This window comes from Stegostoma tigrinum, chromosome 10 (genome assembly GCF_030684315.1).
Source record: "Stegostoma tigrinum isolate sSteTig4 chromosome 10, sSteTig4.hap1, whole genome shotgun sequence".
NCBI lineage: Eukaryota > Metazoa > Chordata > Chondrichthyes > Orectolobiformes > Stegostomatidae > Stegostoma > Stegostoma tigrinum.
Genome location: NC_081363.1, coordinates 72146387 through 72168026, shown reverse-complemented (window position 1 = coordinate 72168026; position 21640 = coordinate 72146387). Strand labels below are relative to the sequence as shown.

General features: G+C 42.9%; 1 protein-coding gene across 2 annotated transcripts in view; it reads right to left on the bottom strand.

Annotated features, from left to right (window-relative positions):
* LOC125455686 (cysteine-rich motor neuron 1 protein-like) overlaps window positions 1-21640 on the bottom strand; it is a 227005-nt gene that overhangs the window by 55366 nt on the left and 149999 nt on the right. For both annotated transcript variants that reach the window (XM_059649258.1, XM_048538001.2), the window contains exon 4: window positions 10929-11171. In XM_059649258.1, the coding sequence (XP_059505241.1) occupies window positions 10929-11171 (243 nt within the window). The remainder of the gene's footprint in view (window positions 1-10928; window positions 11172-21640) is intronic.

The window sequence follows — 21640 nt, the reverse complement described above, 5'->3', positions numbered from 1 at the left end:
AAGTCTTGGGGCGGGGGGGGGGGGGGGGGAGACAAGATCAAAATGAATGTCAATATTGTAAAAAAAAGTAAAACCAAGTAACTCATGCATAAAAATGCCAATCAATGGGAGGGAAAGCTTTGGGTAGGACTGTTACGACTTTAAGACCCTGGAAAAATCTTATGATGATAGCATGGAACTGCTCCCCACAGGGATTAAATATCATAAGGGAGTGGAGTTCAGTTAAAGTGAAGACTGAAACACATGCAGATAACAGTCTTTTAATGGTATACCAATAAACTCCGAACCTTGTAGTTCACAGGCTGCCATGCCTATTTATCGGCAGTGCTAACATACAATGACTTGGGATTTACAGAAGTATAAACTTGAAGAGTTCTTGACTTTACATTATACTGAATCAGTCTGTCCAGAACTAGCTCTCAGCTGTATCCCTAAAACCACACAAAACACCCACCGACTGAGCTACAGCTGACACGGAATGTAATATTTACCAAGTTCTAATACAAGTAAACATTATATTGACGCGGAACTTGAGATTCCAGTTCATTCAAGCCTCCTTGATATGGCTATTTTGAATTACAGTGCTTTTTTCTCAGATTGAGAAGTACAGTCATTGAGAAATGTTATTGAAGTACAGCTTATGATCATAAATAAAACTAAGCCATCTCTAAAGACCTAATGCAAGGGGTGAAGCAAGTTTACTGTCAATCAAACATCGACAGCTGGTCCTAAAAGTAAAGCTCTGCTTTATAAGTGACACTGTAAATTTGAAAGTGAGGACATCAGAAATTCCCCACCTAAACTCCTATAACATGTATCCTGCCAAAATAAAAATTGACATGATTCTACTCAGCACGGCATTAAAGCAATGGAAATCAATTGACTAGTTGGAAAATGTGAAGTTAGTGCAATTCTGTGACCATATTCCAGACCTCTAACAATAACTGGATTTCTTCTTTGCTGTGCATTATACAACAATCATGCACACACAAGTCAATCAGCAATGCTGTGGTCAACAGCATTTGAGTAGAATTGACTCCCTTCTGTTTCAGGCTGCCTGCTTCCATCTTCTAAATCAGCATTTTATTTTTAAAAAAGATTTACAGCAGCAGCTGTTCCAATTTGAGCGAAGTACTTCAATAAAAATAATAAATTTATCAAAATTAAATGTCCCATTGTAATTACGTAGCCTTACAAATTGAGCAGATACACAACGACAAATTCTGCTCCTTCAAATACAACGATGAACAGCGTACACAAATATTTCCAATTCTGAAAAAATTAAAGCATGGTGGTAATTAACTGGAAATCCTTTGTACACAAATTCCAGGCAGTTCTCAGGAAAGAAAAATTCCTGATTCTTTTGAACTGCATAATTCTGTGTAAAATGTTTGATGAACGTGTAAATCTGCTCTATTCGGTTTTTTTTCTCACTGCATTTGTGGAAATGAAAGCTTTTTGTGGATGAGTGCCTGAGCTACTCAGGGTGAAATCCACCTTCCCCAGACCAGTGGCTTTTGATGTCAGCTTGCTGTCAGTGCATTCATGTGGGTTTTAATCTGCAGTGGGCTTAAAAAGGGCAACACAAAAGATTTCAATACTGGTCAGAAAAGAACAGCAGACGTTTATTATCAAAACACTGATCCCTTTCCTGTCAGCTACAATTAACCCAGTACCAAGTGCTGAAGGGAATTATTTTTCACCCTTTGGATGGAACAAAAAATGTAAAACCTTTCCCAACACTGAACTGTTGAACTTTTCAGCTCAAGCATGTGACCAGAAAAAAAACCTGTTTAACTTTGCACTTTATTTCAAGATATTTTACAGCCTAAGCATTTTTACAGTGACTGACCTAATAAAGCTTAGCCAGTCAATGCATTTATAGCCACAGAAAAGAAAACATAATGAGAGCTGCTATCACATATCCCTAATTGATTACTTTGATCTTTAGTCGTATAAACTAAATTCTGCCCTTTCTCTCCTGCAGTTAATGAGTTCCCTCATGGTCTAGTGCTCAAAGTCTGCAACTTTGAATCTACAATTGTATGAGGCTTCCAATAAGCCTGCCCCAAAAACCAAATTTGCTCGATCCCCTTTCACAGCCACATTACTTTCCCGAACATTCCCCTCTCCTCCCAGATCAATCCACGAGGATTCCAGTAAGGTTTATTTCCCAGCTCTTTTTTAAGGATTCATTTGTAACCACCAATATCTCACTGATGTTTCACTGGAGCATTTTGAGTGATCTAAAAACTGTGCATTGCTTTACATGTGCTCGCAATCTCAAGTACTCTCTGATGAAGGGTCTAGGCCCGAAACATCAGCTTTTGTGCTCCTGAGATGCTGCTTGGCCTGCTGTGTTCATCCAGCCTCACATTTTATTATACTGCTGAGAAAGGACATTTTTGCAAAGCATGGTGTCTTGCCCTCATCAGAACATTTCACAAGCTAACATTTCTTCAGCATGAGAATACTGATTAATTATCAAGCGGACTCTGATTTCAATGTAGAATGCCTCTGCCAATGACTAATTGAAGAGCTTTGATAAAATGTACTCTTTTTCATGTTCTGTACCGGAAAGTGACTATTTTCCCTCAATCTCTTCCTTTAGCAACATCAGGTTAACCCATGACATTGCTACCTTACTCGAGTTTCACCTCATCCTTTGCTCAAACTAAGACGTTTGCGCCTTACTTTCAGAAAGGGTGGATTTTCGGCAACATGGAAACTTGTATGGAAACATGTATGAACATGCTTGCACATATAAATATGTACACCAGAAAAGCCATTCTCTTGATGTAAAACAAAACGGTATTTAAACTATTTATCCTGAATATCCAATCTGAAAATCAAATTACTCTTTGACTACCCAATCCCAGAAGGCAGCAGAGTGGGAGATGTCATCATTCCATGGAAAGCCAGGAGTCAATGATTAATTTCAGCATCTTCTGCTTTTTAACCTGGGGTGAGTTCAAAGATTTGGAGTCTAAGTTCAGTACAAGTCTGTTCTCTCTATTCATGTAGAAATCTCACTAATATTAAATCTAATTTGTCTGATTCAGTTAAAAAGCAAAGGACTGAGTACAACTTGACCAGGTGACGACAGTGTTCAGATGATAAATTTCATTTCCTGGGTCAATTCACAAACAACAAGCCAAACAAAACTTCCAAACATGAATTTTACCATATCCTTGATTAACTTTGATTGTAAAATGTTAAAGCAAACGTTTTTCACAAAATGATACCATTCCATTAGGATGCAAGTTTTTCTTAATAATAAAATGAACTCATTGTTCAGCTTTCCTTTATAACGCTGCTTCTACTTGTAATGAACATTGGCAAATGGCTCAACCTTAATGACGCTGCTCTTGTGTCAGATGTTTATTCAGCTCATTCCCAATCTTAGGTATCAGATTTCTTAGTCAACACAAATCCCGGCTCTTTACGCAATGCCACTTACGTAACAGTCAACCACATGTTGGAAAGTCAAGCATGCATTTGCTTGCAACTTTGTGACTGTGTTGTATGCTTTACTGGAAGCTGGAACACATCAATAGTGCATTTTCCAATGATTCTGAGGTAACTAGGAGGGTACGAAGAATTTTTTTTTCTTTATTCATTCACAAGACGTGTGTGTTGCTGGCCGGCCAACATTTTTTAATCCATCCCTAGTTGCCCTTGAGAAGGTGGTGGTGGTGAGTTGCCTTCTTGTACCACTGGAGTCCATGTGCTGTCAGTTGACCCACAATGCCATTACGGAGGGAATTCCAGGAATTTGACACAGTGACTGGCGATATTTTTTCAAGTGAGGATGGTGAGTGGCTCAGAGGGGATCTTGAAGGTGGTGGTGTCCCCATATGTCTGTTACCCTTGTCCTTTCAGATGGAAGTAGTCATGGGTTTGCTGTCTAAAGATCTTTGGCAAATTTCTGCAGTGCATCTTGTAGATAGTTCACACTGCCACTACCAAGCGTCAGTGGTGGAGGGAATGAACGTTTGTAGATGTAGTGCCTACCAAGCAGGTTGCTTTGTCCTGGACGGTGTCAATCTTCTTGAATGTTGTTGCACCCATGCAGGTAACTGGGGAGTATTCCAATTCACTCCTGACTCGTGTCTTGAAGATGATGGGCAGCCTCTGGGGAGTCGGGAGATATGTTACTCGTTGCAGTATTCCTACCCTCTGACTTGCTCTTGTAGCCACTGTGCTTATGTGGCACATCCAGTTGAGTTTCTGGTCAATGGTAACCCCAAAGAATGTCTATAGTGGGGAGTTCAGTGATGCTAACAACATTGAATGTCAATGGTTAGACTGCGTCTTATAGGAGATGGTCATAGCCTGGTATTAGTGTGGTGTTACTTGCCACTTGTCAGCCCAAACCTGGACATTGTCCAGATCTTGCTGCATTTGAACACGAACTGGTTTGGTACCTGAGGATCACAAATGCTACTGAACATTGTGCAATCATTAGCAACATCCCCATTTCTCATCTTGTGATGGAGGGACAGTTATTGATGAAGCAGCTGATGATGATGATTGGGCTTCGCACACTACTCTGAGGAACTCCTGCAGAGATGTAATGGAGTTGAGATGACCTTCAACAACCACAGCTATCCTCCTATCTGCCAGGTATGACTCCAACCAGTGGAAAATTTACCCCGATAGCGAATTGTTCCCAGTTTTGTTAGGGCTGCTTAAAGTCACACTTGGAAGAATGCAGCCATGATGTCATGGGCTGTCACTCCCAATTCACCTCTGAAATTCAACTCTTTGTCCATGTTTGAACTAAGGCTATAATGAGGTCAGGAGCTGTGTGGCCCTGGCAGAATCCAAATTGGGCGTCAGCCGCAGGTGCTGCTTGATGATTGAGCGCAGACGGATGGGGCAGTTACTGGCCAGGCTGATTTATCCCACTTTTTGTGTACAGGACACACCTGGGCAATCTTCCACATTATCACGTAGATGCCAGTGTTGTAGCTGTATTGGAATAACGACAGGTCCTGGAGCACAAGTCTTCAGTACTATTGCCAGAATGTTGTCAGGCCCAATAGCCTTTGCACTATCCAATGTCTCCAACTATTTCTTGGTATCGCATGGCGAAATATGAATTGGCTGTAGACTGGTATTTGTAATGCTGAAGACCACTGGAGGAGGCCATCTATTCGGCGCTTCTGGCTGAAGTTTGTTTCGAATGCTTCAGCCTTATCTTTTGCACTGATGTTCTGGATTCTCCCATCATTGAGGATGGGGATATTTGTGGAGCTTCCTTCTCCAATGAGTTGTTTGATTGTCCACCACCATTCACAACTGTATGTGACAGGCTTGCAGAGCTTAGATCTGATCCACTGATTGTGGGATCACTTATTTCTGTCTATAACTTGCTGCTTTCACTGTTTGGCAGCTTCTCCAGGTTAACTCCTCATTTTTAAGTATACCTAGTGTGCTCCTGGCAAGCCCTCCCTTTATTCTCCATTGAACCTGACTTGATGGCTTTGATAGAGTTAGGGATATGGTGGGCCATGTGGTTGCAGATTGTGCTGGAGTACAGTTCTGCTGCTGTTGATGACCCACATGGATCTCATGGATGCCCAGCCTTTAGTTACTAAAAGTCTGTCCCATTTAGCACAGTGATAGTGCCACACTACACAATGGAGGTTATTCTCAATATAAACGTGGGACTTCACATCCACAAGGACTGTGAGGCAGTCACTCTTACCGATTCTGTCATGGACAGATGCGTTTGCTTGCTGCACATTGTTAAGGATGAAGTGAAGTATGTTTTTCCCTCTTGTTGGTTCCCTCATCACCTGCTGCAGACCCAGTCCAGCAGTTATGTCCTTTAGGATCTGACCAGCTCGATCAGTAGTGCTGCTGGCAAGCCACTCTTGATGGTGGACAATTAAGCCTTCAACCCAGAGTACATTTTGTGCCCTTGCTACCCTCAGTGCTTCCTCCAAGTGTTGTTCAACATGGAGGAGTACCGATTCATCGGATGAGGGAAGACAATTTGTGGTAGCCTGCAGGAGGTTTCCTTGCCCATGTTTAACCTGAAGCCATGAGACTTCATGGGATCTGGAGTCAATGTTGAGAATTCCTCTTCCCAGCTGCACACCACTGTGCCACCACCTCTGCTGGGTCTGTCCTGCCGGTGGGACAGGATATATCCAGGGCTGGTCACGGTGGTGTTTGGGACATTGTCTGTAAGGTGTGATTCCATGAGTGTGACTATGTCAGGCTGTTGCTTGACTAGTCTGTGTGACAGCTCTCCCACTTTTGGCATCAACTAGGGTTGACAGGGCTGTTTCTGCTGTTGTCTTTTCCAGCATCTAGGTTAATGCCAGAGTGGTTTGTCTGGTTTTACCTTTGTGTTGCGATTTATCCAATTGATTAGCTTGCTAGGCCATTTTAGGGGACAGCTGAGACATACGTGGGCCAGACCACATGAGGATGGCATTTTTCCTTCCCTGAAGGACATAAGAGAGCCAGATGGGTTTTTCCAACAATCGACAATGTTTTCATGGTCATCAGTACATTCTTAATTCTTAATCTGTGTACATTTACCAATACAGCCGTGAGTTCATCTACTAATCAGAGGAGTTAGATGATGTAGGTATTATGAATGCTACATCAGAAATTGAACGAGATTAAAAGATGATGCATTACCTTTTCAATGGCCTAACCCATTCTTGGCAGAAATAAGAAAATCCATGTCCAATTCAATTTAGAAATTTGATATTGAAGTTCGGCAGGCAACGTCAATGATTAACTTTAACTTCATTTTTTAGAATGTTAGCTTCTCCCTGTCAAGTTTTAATTTTCTTATGCCAGCAAGTCAGGTTGCACTATTATTTAGGCAAGATTTATTTCCTGCCATATCAAATGATTTGGCCATCATTTCTCCTGACCTCATTTGAAGTTTGGGCCATGAAGTTTGATGAGATTGGTTGATTCTTCTGAGTAAAGAACTGCGGTGGCTTGTCACTGCCTTGTGTGGGATGTCTAATGAGGACACCTTCTACTCTCATCACCTGCCACGAGCAGTATTGGAAGGTCTTTTCCAAACTGACAAAGAACCTGCTTGGCCATATTACAAATACACGTTTAATGAGCAACAAGTCTTGGCATTGGACTCAAACAGGTTACCTCTGGCTGAAAGGTCGGGACCCCACTATGGCTTTGCCACAAAATCTTCAAAACAACCTGGTAAACTGATTTTTGTTTAAAAGTAAAGCTGGCCCATAGATGATGCAGAGACCTCGGTGTTATGTTTCTGTATTAAATCCAACTAAGATTGCTTTGCTCTAATAAAACTGAATTCAATATTGTTTAAAGGCTCAGCTGACCTCTTGGTAGAGCGACACAATATCCTATAATCCAATGGATGTCGTGATATAATCATTTCACAGCACGCAAGCACTGAAATTGTATCCAGCATCACTTAATTCCTTGGTAACAGATAAAGAGGAGCAAATTTGTCAATTTTTGTAAACCACATGAATTATTGGAAGACGATGACCTTTTTTTTAAAAGCCCTTACATTTTTTGTTTTAGCTACTTAAGGAGGCACTGGAGTTGATTTAAACCAGAGGGAAATGGTTAGAATTTACTCTAATCTTGTTTCAAAAGTCAAGAGCATTATTTTTCTTTTTATGGTATGTGGGTATCACAGTTTATTATCCATCCCTAATTACTTTGAAACTGCCTTGAACAGCATTCAGTTAAGAGACAAGTAGCAGCAGGCAAGGAAAGGGCATTTTAAGTGCTTTTATCAGTCAATTCACAAATGGTGGATCAACCCAGAATCCAGTTCAAGAGCAAAACACCGAACGTTGGAAATCCAAAATAAAAACAATAGTTCGAATTGCTGAGCGGGTATTCAGTAGAGAGAAACAGAGTTAACATTTCTGATCGCTGATCTTTCATCAGAACCAGCACCTAATCCCTTGTCTGAGAGATGGTGAAGTTGAGGGAACAAATCAAATTTGTTGGAAGAGCTCAGGAGGATCTGTGAAGGAAAGAAACAGTGTTAATGTTTCAGTTCCGGTGACCCTTCCTCAGAACTCACCGGATCCAAAACGTTAACTGTTTTTTTCCTTCACAGATCCAGCCAGACCTGCGGAGCTTTTCCAGCAACTTTGTTGTGTTCCCTGATTTACAGCATCCGCAGTTCTTTCAGTTTTTATTGGTGAAGTTGAGGGGCCGATAAAACTTTGTGCATTCTGTTGCAACATCCCACTATTAAACGGAGTCGAGATTCAGGCCAACACCACCAGTCATCACTGTCCCTGCATGTGATAGCCCTGTGCTGCAGAACACCCACAGATGCCTTGGCACAGAAGCCAATCTTGCATTCGTCACTTAATCGAACACACATTGGGAGAATGACAAAGGAAAATAATGCAAATATTGAATATCTGGAGTCAAACTAAAACAGCTGAAAAAGTGCAGCAGCTCAGATAATGACTGAGGAGAACAAACAAGGTGATGCTTTGACTGTGTGAAGCCTACTAAAATTGGAAAGTATTGCAGAGGGTCGACATTTAAACAGGCATTGGACAAAGGGAAGGAACAGGAGGCAAAGTGGCCTGCACTGTCTTCTTTCATGTTATACTGTGTTAAGCACGCTGTGATTGTACACCTGAAGAACCTTTTAATAATCAGTTTGGGTTCCTGTATTGATGAAATTCTCTGTCTGTAACTTTCATCGGAAAGAAGGGGTCCAACTGATATGCCTGCCAAAGGAAGTATACTTCTCTTCGCTCTGTGGGTATGGGTGGTGTGCCTGGTGGAAAGGAAGGCGTGTGGCACATCTTGGTCATCTTTCACATGCTCTCCACCTTTTCTGAGCAAGTTGGTTATTGATGCCAGTGAAGAGAGCAAAAGTAATAATTGACACAGACAACTCATAAATGCTGAAAGATAGAGAAGAAAACAAAGTTACAAGTATCATCCAGAAGTCTAAAGCTACTTAGGATTCAAACGTGTGGGCCTATCAAGTTTAACATTTAAAGATTACAGTTTGACCAAACCATGCCCCAGTCAATTTTTGAGAGTTGTGCACTAACCACCCATGGACCAGGAAACAGATTTGTGTGTTTTCTTCTTTTCAGTAGCTTTGTAATGCTGCTACTTGCTTCAAATGAAAGCTTGCAATCACCAACTCAGGCTTGACCTGGAAATTGAGCAGCGTGCACATCCATGGACAACAGGTGCAGGCGGGCCACACTCATCCCCATTGTGCAGAGTAGGATATAGTAACAGGATGTAGGCAGAGGCAACATGAGGACAAGGACATGGTGAAGGATAACTAGAAATTTGACTCTGATGGGTTCTGCAAGTATGTAAAGACCTGTAACATGCAACGTTCTGAACTTTTATTGAGGCAAGAAGTTTGGCAACAACACAAAGCTGGAGCTCATTGATGCAAGTGGGAAATTCTCTTTCATCTTCATGTTTGCGTGTTGTAATTCAGTGAAAATAATTGTTTTTAAGCATGCACCAAAGAATCCTCTGAGCAAAAATTTTTACATGTAAAGAAATGCTATTGGACATCAATTATCATCAGTCAAATTTGATGAACCAGGAAAACACTGCATTTGCATGTAGCTATGTGCATGTTGTATTAATGGCAATCTTTTGTCTTGCAAGATGACTGTTTGCATGTGGTGGTCAACCTGGTGTTAAACATCACTCAGTGTGACTCAGGAACCCCAGCTGGCATGGCAGCCTGTACCTCATCTGTTTCAGAGGAAGCCAGTGGACCAGGAAGGTGGGCCTCTGTTCTCTCTGCACCTTGTTTGCATCCAGCTTAGCCTTTCCATTTTGCTTGCCTGTTCCAATGCCCTTATGAAAATTCTGCCTTTGATAAATTATAACTTTTCTATTTGCTTAGGTTTGTGCTTTCTGCTTTCATTCCACATTATTTCAATATATCCATGTATCTGCATCCAAAGCATCTTGTTATAAAGAGATTTTATTGAGTCCTCAGTATTTATACTGGACATATTTGATGCAATCATATTTGGTGTAGTTGGTGATTTACATGATCGAAATCTTTTGATGCCAATTAAACCTTGAAGTGGACAAATCAAAATCCTTCAAGAGATCTATGTTGTCATATTAGTTCATACAGAAATCAGTAGAGCTGTTTTAAATGTACACTGCTCAACTGATAGTCACTGTATTCAGTTGTGTTACGTAAAAATGGTATTGAATACAACATTACCTTTTTGCACTCAACAGGACTTTGATCTAATAATAGCAACAATGAATCTTCTCCAGTCTGGCATTGTTCTAGACGAAATCAGAACTACCATTTCAAAACAGCTTTTGACAATGCACTCCAACATGTGCATCAATGACTTACATCTCCTGCAAACTGGCTTAGTGAGTTAGCCAACTTGGTGCATCCTTGAGTTTTTAGTATTCCACCAATGCTTTTGCTCTCGCTTTATGCTGTATAATGATACCTACAACTAAGGAGTAGTAGGGCTGTAACAAATACTGAAAGTTCAGGAAAGAATACATTCAAAACAAAATATTGTAAATCCTCGCAACCTGAAATGAAAACTGAAACACTGGAAACGCTATGTGTATCAGATTGTATCTGTAGACAAACAAGTAGAATAATGTTAATTTAAGACTAATGTCTTCCCATAACTCCCATCGCTTCTTAGCCAAAGCAAGCACCAAGCTATTCAAGATGCTATAAGGTTCTGTGATGAGTGTTACAGTGTAAGAGGGTGAACAATCTTCCTTTTGTATTTTTAAATAAGCCAGCAATGCAGCACAAGTGGAAAATAGGAAGCATGTTTCATGATGAAGTCATTGTTTTACTTTAATATATTGTTAATTTTCTATAAATTAACCTTAACAAATTTTGATTGTATTAATATGAAATGCACTAAAGCTAAATATTTTGGAAGCAATACCTGGTCTGCATTCATAGATGTCACAACATTCCCCTGGTAATCCTGTTGCTTCAGAAAGCAGAACACGTTGGTGAGTAAAGGGACAGCTTTCCTCTTTGCAGGCTTCCTTGTTACACTTGCAGACACTTGGTGTTGGACAGCACTGACCTGGTGGGGTGTATCCTTTAACAAGTACCGAATCCTCAGGGCAAAGAGATTCAAATTGTACTGGGCAGCGTTCATTGGAACAATCCCACGTGTCATCTGAATGAAGGGAGAGGAACAATGTCAGAAGTTGAATCCTGTATACTGTCAAGTACTGATCAATATCATATTTTTAAATACAGTTTAAAATACATTTATTCATTTAGGTCAAGGAAAACCAGCAATTGTGACAAAAGCAGCAATTTATCAGTAACATGTACAACGTTTACAATTCTGAGATGGTTATTCTCTGTACAACTGAAAACAAACTAGTCCTTCTTTACTGCATGAGAGCTTTGCATCCTGCATTGGAAAGGTAGACAAATCAATGCAGCCATTAACAGGCCAGCTCCCTGTGTTCTTTTTTCATAATTAAGGGAGCAGATTCACCTGGCTCACCACTGAAACTTGTTACACTATCTTGAAATGATAGAATATCAATCTTAATGCAGATCCAACTATGCAAACGAGGTCTTTTGCTTCGGAAAGCCAGAGCAATTGGACCTTTAGAACTTTGGAAAATTGTGAACTTTCGAAAAGGATAGCTGTAATGGGTGCCACATGCACATCAGACTTTGCATTTTACAGGAAAGTGTAAGTTGGGAATTTCTACCCCCATGCCTCTGGTTTGTAACGTTATTGATCTAATATCCAGCTATAATTAAATTATGTGCCATTACATCATAATTTGTAATTCATGACATACATGATGTCATTCAGCCCATTGAGTTCATACATAAGACGATAGAAAATAGGAACAGGAAGAAGCCATTTGTCCCCTCGAGCCTGCTCAACGGAATCATGGCTGATCCGATATTCCTCACATACACTTTCCTGCATGTCCCCATAACTTTCATCCACATACCGGCTCTGTGTAACTCCTTGGAATTTTTCACAATGAAAATTTTATTCTTCGATTGCCATTTCTGTGGACCAGATTATTCAGGCACTTGGTGTCCTATTACCAAGCTGAACTTCTGAATATGTTTGCCGTCATCAAGCTTTTCCCTGTACACCTCTGTAAACAGCTTAAATGTTGCCAAAACCCTCATCCATCCCTCTGTTCCCTCCAGACTTACCTGTTCTAAAGCTCTCCTGACTAGTTTCCCACTTGGCCTCCTCAAGATTCCAGAGCTCATTCAAACCTCTGTTGTCTGTGTCCTGACTTGCAACAATTGCTGTTCAATGATCACTGGCTGAAATCAGTCCAGCACTGTCTAGCTTTTAAATTTAGGTCTTCAGTTATCAAATCCCTTCATAACCATCTTATTGATGCAAAGTTTTTGAGGCCTTCAAGCCTCTGTTATCTCAGGGCACCTTCTACTTCTGAACTTTTGTCCATCTCTAGTTAATTCATCCATGTCTATCCTCTAAACTTGAAAATTAGCTCCATAAATGTCTTCATTTCTCTAGCTCCTTACTCAAGATATTCTTTATGACTTCCCTTTTAACCTGTCCAAATATTCTTATGTCTGGTTTCAAATATTAGACAATGCTCCTTTTGGGTGTCTTGGATATTTTACAATTTTAAAAGTGCAACTTCAGAGCAAGTTTATGTTGTGTGCAGCGTACACTGTATTTAAAATCTGAAATATTGTTTCAAATGTTAGTGAGACTTGTGTCAGTTTAGGTAAAGTTTTGAGGACTGAAAGATATGAATCATTTCCACCCAAGAGCTGCCTGTACCATGTTTTTAAAAATAACTATTTATATTACATCTTTCATGTTGGACAATGAACAAAAGTGCTTTGGGAGCCTAGAACTGGATAAAATTTAACACACAGTTAAATGAAGAGATGTTGGGAGGGATAACTCAGAGATGTAGGTCTTGAGGGAGAGCAGAGGTCCTGGAAGGATGCAATGCTCGGCTGCAATGAAAACTAGATCTTTGGTTAATATGTGGTTGGCACCCATATCTCCAAGACAACTCCTGCTCTCCAAACATCATCATTTTGGGTTATTGACGTGAAACAGTCAACTTCTGCCAGGTTTTGGGCAGATTTGTATTGTTCATTTGTGCTCCCATCAAGCACAATAACTCAATCTCATCTACAAAAATCACAAGGAGAAGACTTTCATCCCAAGGCTTTGGATAGGACTCAAGTTCAATTTGTAGCACAGGAAGGAAAGTATCATATCCAACTACTTTGCTGACTGTTATTTCAATTAATTGGCTTTGAAGCAATGCAATACAGTTGGTTATACATAACGTAATAGTAAGTCCTGATAGCTACTCCAGTGCTATCTGAAATGAAGAGAATCATAAATCAAGGTAATGAAAAACACCGCTAACTCTTTTCCATCTATTGGTTTTAATTGCATTGCAAATAATTTTAAGCAATATGCTTAAGGCAAAATTAGATCAGTTATTTAAAAAAAAGCATAATATAATGTCACACTAATCCAGTTTTGACAACTACTTCACTTATTTAATTAACTGAAGCAGCAATAAGAGCCTATTTCATTGGCCATGTGGAACTAATACTGTGCACAGAAGTCTTCATGTAAAAGTAAAGCAGGCGACTCCAGATTTCTCTAATTTGCGGAACATACATTTTTTAGAAGATTTGCATCTTCCATCCATTTGAATTTGAACTCTAGCGACTATGCCTTCCAGAAAAATCCTAGTACAGCTGCAGTGTTTTGTGACGCAAAGTTATTGAACAGCACTGTTTTCAATGCAAAATGCTCTCTAACAGTACCCAAAAATGATGTGTCCTGTTTACTTTTTTGAGACTCTAACAGGCAGCCAGCGGTTAATGAAATGAACAAATTAAAGAATGTGAGATGATGCTCCTGCAAAAACACACAGGCTTTATGGAGGCCAGTAATGCATAAACACTATTCATCTACATGAAGCAATTGCTGTGAAGGAACTGGTTTATATATTCAATTCTACTCCGCTATTCTATTCTTTACTTTCTCATTGTACAGTCACACTGCTGAGCAAAATTAGTCTTCTGCAGACAGCAATCAAACTATCAATGTCTTTCAGCTATAAAACAAAAATTAGCATTTATATAAAATGTTTCACAACCATGGAAACCTCAAAGTGCTTGGTATCCAATTAATTGTGGTCCCTGCTGCAAAGTCAGAAAGACAGCAGCTAATTTGCATACAACAGACTCCCACAAACAGCAGAAATGGGCCATTTAGCCCTTCAATCCTGCTCTGCCACTCAATGTTATAGCTGATTATCCACTTCAATGCTTCCTTACCTGCACTCTTTCCCCACATCCCTTTACGATGTAGAGATGCTGGTACTAGACTGGGGTGAACAAAGTCAGAAGTTAACAGTTTACAGTCCAACGGGTTTATTTGAAATCACAAGCTTTCGGAGTGCTGCTCCTTCATCAGGTGCAGTAGACAGAAGTGCACAGACACAGACTTATAGGCAGAGGCTTAATGGCAATTCTCTTAATGACACTCTTAATGACCTGGAATTATCTTGCCATTGTCTCTCTGCCTATATAGTCTGTGCCTGTGCACTTCTCTCCATTTCACCTGACGAAGGAGCAGTGCTCCGAATTTGATACAAACCTCAACTATTTAAAAATAACATTTTCCTGGGATGTGGGCACTGCAAACAAGGACAGAAATCGTTGCCCATTTCTTTGAACAGAGTAGCTTGCTAGGCCACTCCAGAAGGCAAGCCAAGAATCAATTACATCGCATTGCGCCTGGAGTCACAGAGGTCAGACGAGATCAGGGAGCAGGTCTTCTTCCCCAAAAAGGACACCAGTGAAGCAGCTGGGTTTTTACAGCAATTGACAATAGTAACGGTGTCTGTGATAAAATTGAGACTAACTTTCAATTCCAGATTTTATTAGTTCAATCTATATTCACTGGCTGCCACAGTGGGATTTGAACTCTCAGCCCCAGAACCTGAATTACTCATCGAGTGACATTAACGCTCCTAAGCTAATCACCGGACATCTTTTGTGTATTGGCTCACCCTAGTGTTCCTAATGACTTTCAATGAAACAGGCTTTCACATAACCTTGAGTGGAGTCATTGCTTTCTGGTTGGACTGACTGACTGACTGACCAAAGCCATGCTACAGGCAGAATGGCTGCAATGAGAGGGTGAATGCCATTGTTTTGAGGTTTAAAGCTCCATGCAAGCATCCATTGGGATGAACCACTGGCCCTTTGATCCTGGCCATCGCAGGATGGCAGCACTTTGGACTTCCATGACAGGAGCCTGGCCTTCCACCATATTGAGCGAGTCCTGCCTGTGCTGCAATGGAATCAGAGACATTGACCACCACATTATGGAGACTTCTGTCACTTCCATGCCGGAAAGGATGCTCTCCAAACTCTGGGCAAAACCAAGTACAATGCAGGAGCTGGGCTCTTCTATTTTCCTTAGCATTGACTTTAGACTTATACAGTCATAGTAATACAGCACTGAAACAGACCCTTCGGTCCAACCATGCCGAATATAATCCCATACCAAACTAGTCCCACCTGCCTGCTCCTGGCCCACCAAACCTCTCCTATTCATGCACTAAACTACTGTAATTGTGCTTGCATCTACCATTTCCTCAGGAAGCTCATTCCACATGCGAATCACCCCTTGGCAAGATTCCCAATGTACGAAGCAGTATGAATGGATACCCATCATTTCACTTTCTAGAGCCTCCCTCATACAAGTTCCTTAACCAAGCCTTTATCAATTGGGCTCATGTATGGCAGACACCCCTCCGCATCACCCCATCCACCCCCGCCACCCCCCTCAAGGAAGCTGGCATCGTATTAGACTTTGCTCCTGGTCTGGCTCCAGGCCACTCATGCTCATTGTCTCACCACATGCAGATCCCACTTCTAAAGCTGTGCATGAGAGATTAACTTTTTAAACAGCTACCAGTCACTTTTTAAAAATTATTAAGTTTATATTGTCAAGGCTAACGTTAAGCAGGTGGAGGGAATGGATTAAGTATCTTGAGTATATGCAAAGTTAGTTCATTGTGCAGAGTTTTAGAAGACAGAAGACAGGTACATAATGCAGACTTCTGTAAATAAGGGAACAGACAGAGTTGACGAGGTAGGTGTTGAGAGCTGGGGGACTCTCAAATTAGGGGACACAGTTGAGAGTAAGAGGGCACTCATTTAAAACCGAGATGCAAAGGAACTTCTTCTCCCAAAGGTAATGAATGACTGGAATTTCCACCTCAGAGATTTGTGAAGGCCAGATCAGTGAAAATGTTCAAAGAGAAGGTGGGTAGACTTTTCAAATATTCAAGGGAATCGGTGGCTATGCTGAGTTAGCCCAAAAGAAGAGCTGAGGTCTGGGGCAATTGGCTATGATCTTGTTGAACGGCAGGGCAGGCTTGAGGGCCGCCTTTCTTATATAACAAATAAAGGTTTTGCACCGAGCTTGTGGGTGAAGGAGATGGAAAAGTTAAGCTATACATGCCTTTCAAAAGCATTGTAAAAGGAGGAGGGTTAGAGCATGGCAGAAAGAAAGCAAAGATGAAAGAATGGGCCGGACGTGTCTGGGGAGATGAAAACATCTCAGGGGCATGGTTTAATAAGTGGAACTGAACTATTTAAAAAAAAAAATTTCTTATCAAACATGCATGATTAAAGTCTGCAAAAATGGGTGTGGAAAAGTGTAGCAATTTGCTGCAGGGAATGAGAAGAGTTTCTAATAAGGAAAGCTGTACGTGAGCTGCTTTGTCAGATGCAGTTTGGTCTAGGAGTTGGCAGGTGAAAGTGCTGAAGAACCCACGATTCAGAATGTCGAGGATGCATGCAGAATGTCAAAGTGGGAGAAATTCTCTGCATGTGCCGAAGTTGGAGTTGCCATAGTAAAACATTGGAGGTACAGCAGTGGAAGAATATGGAAAATTAGACCCCAGTGAGAGTGACAGAATGGAAAAGATGATGACCAGATATTGTTTGAGGAATTTCTAATTTAGTGAAATATGTTAGTATATTGGCAGGTTTGGTGGCACAATCACAAATTTGAATTTCTACAAACATAGTCAGTTTGCAGTTGAGATTGTTAGTAGAGGTAGTGGCATGATGGTAATTACACTACACTAGTAATCTAGAGGGCCAGTCTAATCTGGAACTAAAAATCACACAGTTCAAAGTGGTCTAAACATTTCCAACATTACCTTCACATGCAATAACTTGATAAATGTGGTTTCTAAAATATTTTCCCACTGGATGCAGGTGACGACTATGAACCCATTGCCAATTGATGGAAAAATCCCATCTGGTTCACTAATGACCTTTAGGGAAGGAAATCTGCCATCCTGACCTGGTCTGGCGTACATGTGATTCCAAAGTGCCGTCACTGTTGAGGAGCTAGAAACACAGCAGCCAGTATTTTTCCCGCAAGATCCCATGAATGTCAATGTAATAATGATTTGATGAATAGTTTTGTTGACACTGATTGAGGAATAACTATTAGCCAGCACATCAAACTCAACTACTCAGCTAAAGAAGGCAGAACAGTGCCTCAGTGGTTAGCCCTGCTGCCTCACTGTGGCAGGGACCTGGGTTTGATTGTGTGAGCAGTTTGTAGACTCTTTGTGCCTATGTGGGTTTCTTCCAGGTGCTCCTATTTCATCCCACAATCCAAAGATGTGGGGGTTAGGTGGACTGGCCAGGCTAAATTGCTCAGTGTCCAGGGATGTGCAGACTAGCCATGGTAAATGCAGGGTTACAGGGACAGTGTTATAGGATAGGTTTGGGTGGGATGCTGTTTGGAGGATCAGTGTAAATTTGATGGGCTGGAGAGCCTCTTTCTGCAACAGAGAGACTGTATGATTTGTTGGACATCCAAATTGCCCTTTAACTGAGTGGCTTGCTCTGCCATCTCATAGGGCAATAATTAGGAATCACATTACTTGCACACGTCAGACAGACAAGGCAAGGTTGGAAGATTTCCTTCCCTTAAGTTTGTCTATGATCCAGATGGATTTTTGCAACAGCTGAAGAGAGATTCATTGTCATTTTCTGATGAAGGTGTCTAGGCCCGAAACGTCAGCTTTCCTGCTCCTAAGATGCTGCTTGGCCTGCTGTGTTCATCCAGGTCTACACCTTATTGTGTCAGAGATTCTTTGTCACTTTGCTGAATTTTCATTTCCATACTGTTTCTTAAAGAAGAATTAAAACAAAAACAGAGTTCTGGAAAAGCTCGGCAGGTCTGGCAGCATCTGTTCAGGAGAAAACAGAGTTAATGTTTCGGGTCAGAATAGAGGAAGGGTCACTAGACCCGAAACGTTAACTCTGTTTTCTCCTCCACAGATGCTGCCAGACTTGCCGAGCTTTACCAGCAACTTTGTTTTTGTTACTGATTTAAACATCTGCAGTTCTTTTGGTTTTTATGAAAAAAGAATTAATCCAATTAGTTTAAATTTCCTCTGGTTGTGATGGAATTTGAACCTTGTCTATAGAGGAATTAAATTTGGCCTTTGGTTAACTGGCCCAATCACATGACCACCATGTCCCTCATGTATCTGACAAAGAATACATTCAATCTTGAAAGCCCTGAGCATTTTAAACCAACTCTTCTGTTTTTTGTGCTGTGAACATCTAACTTAGAGATAGTGGGAACTGCAAATGCTGCAGAAACTGAGATAACAAGGTATAGAGCTGGATGAACACAGCAGGCCAAGCAGCATCAGAGGAGCCGGAAAGCTGATGTTTCGGGCCGAGACCCTTCTTCAGAAATGGGGGAGGGGAAGGGGGTTCTGAAGTAAATAGGGAGAGAGGGGGAGGCGGTTAGAAGATGGATAGAGGGGAAGGTAGGTGGAGAGGAGACAGACAGGTCAAAGAGGTGGGGATGGAGCCAGTAAAGGTGAGAGTAGGTGGGAAGTTAGGGAGAAGACAGGTCAGTCCAAGGAGGACGGACAGGTCAAGGGGGTGGGATGAGGTCAGTAGGAAGGAGATGGGGGTGGGGCTTGAGGTGGGACCAAGGTCAGGTTATGGAGGTGGGGACGAACTGAGCTGGTTTTGTGGTAGAGGGAGGGGAGATTTTGAAGCTTCTGAAGTCAACATGATACCATCGGGCTGCAGGGTTCACAAGCGGAATATGAGTTGCTGTTCCCGCAATCTTTGGGTGGCATCATGCAGGAGGGCCCATGATGGGCATGTTGTCTGAGGAGTGGGAGGGGGAGTTGAAATGGTTCACAACTGGGAGGTGCCGTTGGTTATTGCGAACCGAGCATAGATGTTCTGCAAAGCGGTCCCCAAGCCTTTGCTTGGTTTCCCCAATGTAGAGAAAGCCATAACGGGTACAGCAGATGCAGTAGACCACATTGGCAGATGTGCAGGTGAACCTCTGCTTAATGTGGAAAGTCATTTTGGGGCCTGGGATGGGGGTGAGGGAGGAGTAGTGGGGGCAAGTGTAGCACTTCCTGCCGTTGCAGCGGAAAGTGCCGGGAGTAGTGGGGGTGGAGGCCAGAGTGGAGCTGACAAGGGAGTCACGGAGAGAGTGGTCCCCCCGAAAAGCAGACAAGGGTGGGGAGGGAAAAATGTCTTTGGTGGTGGGGTCGGATTGTAGACGCGCAAGTGTTGGAGGATGACACATTGGATCTGGAGGTTGGTGGGGTGGTACGTGAGGATAAGGGGTTTCTGTTTTGGATGTTATTGAGGGGAGATGGTGTGAGGGATGAGTTGCAGGAAATGCGGGAGACACAGTCAAGGGCATTTTCGATCATTGATGGGGGGGGAATGTTGCAGCCCTTGAAAAACGAGGACATCGGAGATGTACAGGAGTGGAATGCCTCATCCTGGGAGCAGATGCGGCGGAGGCGAAGGAATTGGGAACAGGTTATAGCATTTTTGCAGGAAGATAGGTGGGAGGAGGTGTATTCCAGGTAGCTGTGGGGGTGGTGGGCTTGAAACGGATATTGATTTCTAGGTGGCTGCCAGAGATGGAGACAGAAAGGTCCAGGAAGGAGACAGAGGTATTAGAGATGGTCCAGGTGAACTTAAGGCTGGGGTGGAAGATGTTGGTGAAGTGGATGAACTGTTCGAGCTCCTCATGGGAGTACGAGGTGGCGCCGATACGGTCATCAATGTAACGGAGGAAGAGGTGGGGTTTAGGGTCAGTTTTGGTACGGAAGAGGGATTGTTCCACATAACCCACAAAGAGGCAGGCTTGGCTTGGGCCCATGTGGGTACCCATGGCCACCCCCTTTGTCTGTAGGAAGTGGGAGGAATTGAAAGAGAAGTTGTTGAGGGTGAGGATGAGTTTGGCTAAGCAGATGAGGGTGTCAGTGGAGGGGGACTGGTCGGGACTGCAGGACAGGAAGAAGCGGAGGGCTTTTAGGCCATCTGTATAGGGAATACAGGTGTATAGGGACTGGGCGTCCATGGTGAAAATGAGGTGTTGGGGGCCAGAGAATTGGAAGTTCTGGAGGAAGTGGAGAGGGTGGGTGGTGTCACGGACGTAGGTAGGGTGTTCCTGGACCAAGGGGGAGAAAGTGGAGTCGAGATTGGTGGAGATGAGTTTGGTGGGGCACGAGCAGGCAGGGACAATGGGTCGACCAGGGCAGTCAGGTCTGTGGATTTTGGAAAGGAGATAGAAGCGGGCGGTGCAGGATTGGGGAACGATGAGGTTGGAGGCTGTGGGTGGGAGGTCACCTGAGGTGATGAGGTTGTGGGTAGTTTGGGAGATGATGGTTTGGTGCTTGGGGGTGGGGTCATGATCCAGGGACCGGTAGGAGGAGGTGTCTGAGAGTTGGCACCTGGCCTCAAGGATGTAGAGGTCAGTGCACCATACTACAACTGCACCTCCTTGTCCATGGGTTTTATGGTGAGGTTTGGATTGGAGCGGAGGGAGCCGAGGGCTGCCTGTTCTGTGGGGGAGAGGCTGGAGTGAGAGAGAGGGGTGGAGAGGTTGGGCGATTGATGTCACGACAGCAGTTGGAGATGAAGAGGTCAAGGGAGGGTCAGAGGCCTTGCGGTGGTGTCCAGAAGGAGGGGGTATATTGTAGGTGGGAGAAGGGTTCAGCAGAGGGAGGGTTAGGCTCACGGTTAAAGAAGTCAGCTTGGAGGTGGAGGAAAAACTGTTCAACGTTCAAGAATGAGCGGTATTTGTTGATGTGTGGGTGGAGGGGGACAAAGGTGAGCCATTTACTGAGGACTGACCGTTCGTCCTCAGTAAGGGGGAGGTCTGGTGGGATGGTGAAGACTTAGCAGGGCTGTGTGCTACAGTGTCCTCTGGAGCTGCTGGCTGTGGGGGTGACGGGTGGAGCAACGTCGGTGGCGGTGGGCCATGCGACGTTGGCTGTGGGTGGAGTTGCGTCTTTGTCGGGCGGAGTTGCGTTGGGGGTGGGCAGAGCGGGGTCGGCAGTGGCAGCAGCGGTGACGGTAGGTGCGTCCTCCCACCTCAAGCCCCGCCCCCATCTCCAACTACTAACCTCATCCCGCCCCCTTGACCGACCTATTTCCTCCCCACCTCCCCACTTCCACTCACCTTTACTGGCTCCATCCCTGCCTCTTTGACCGGTCTGTCTCCTCCCCACCTATCTTCTCCTCTATCCATCTTCGATCTGCCTCCCCCTC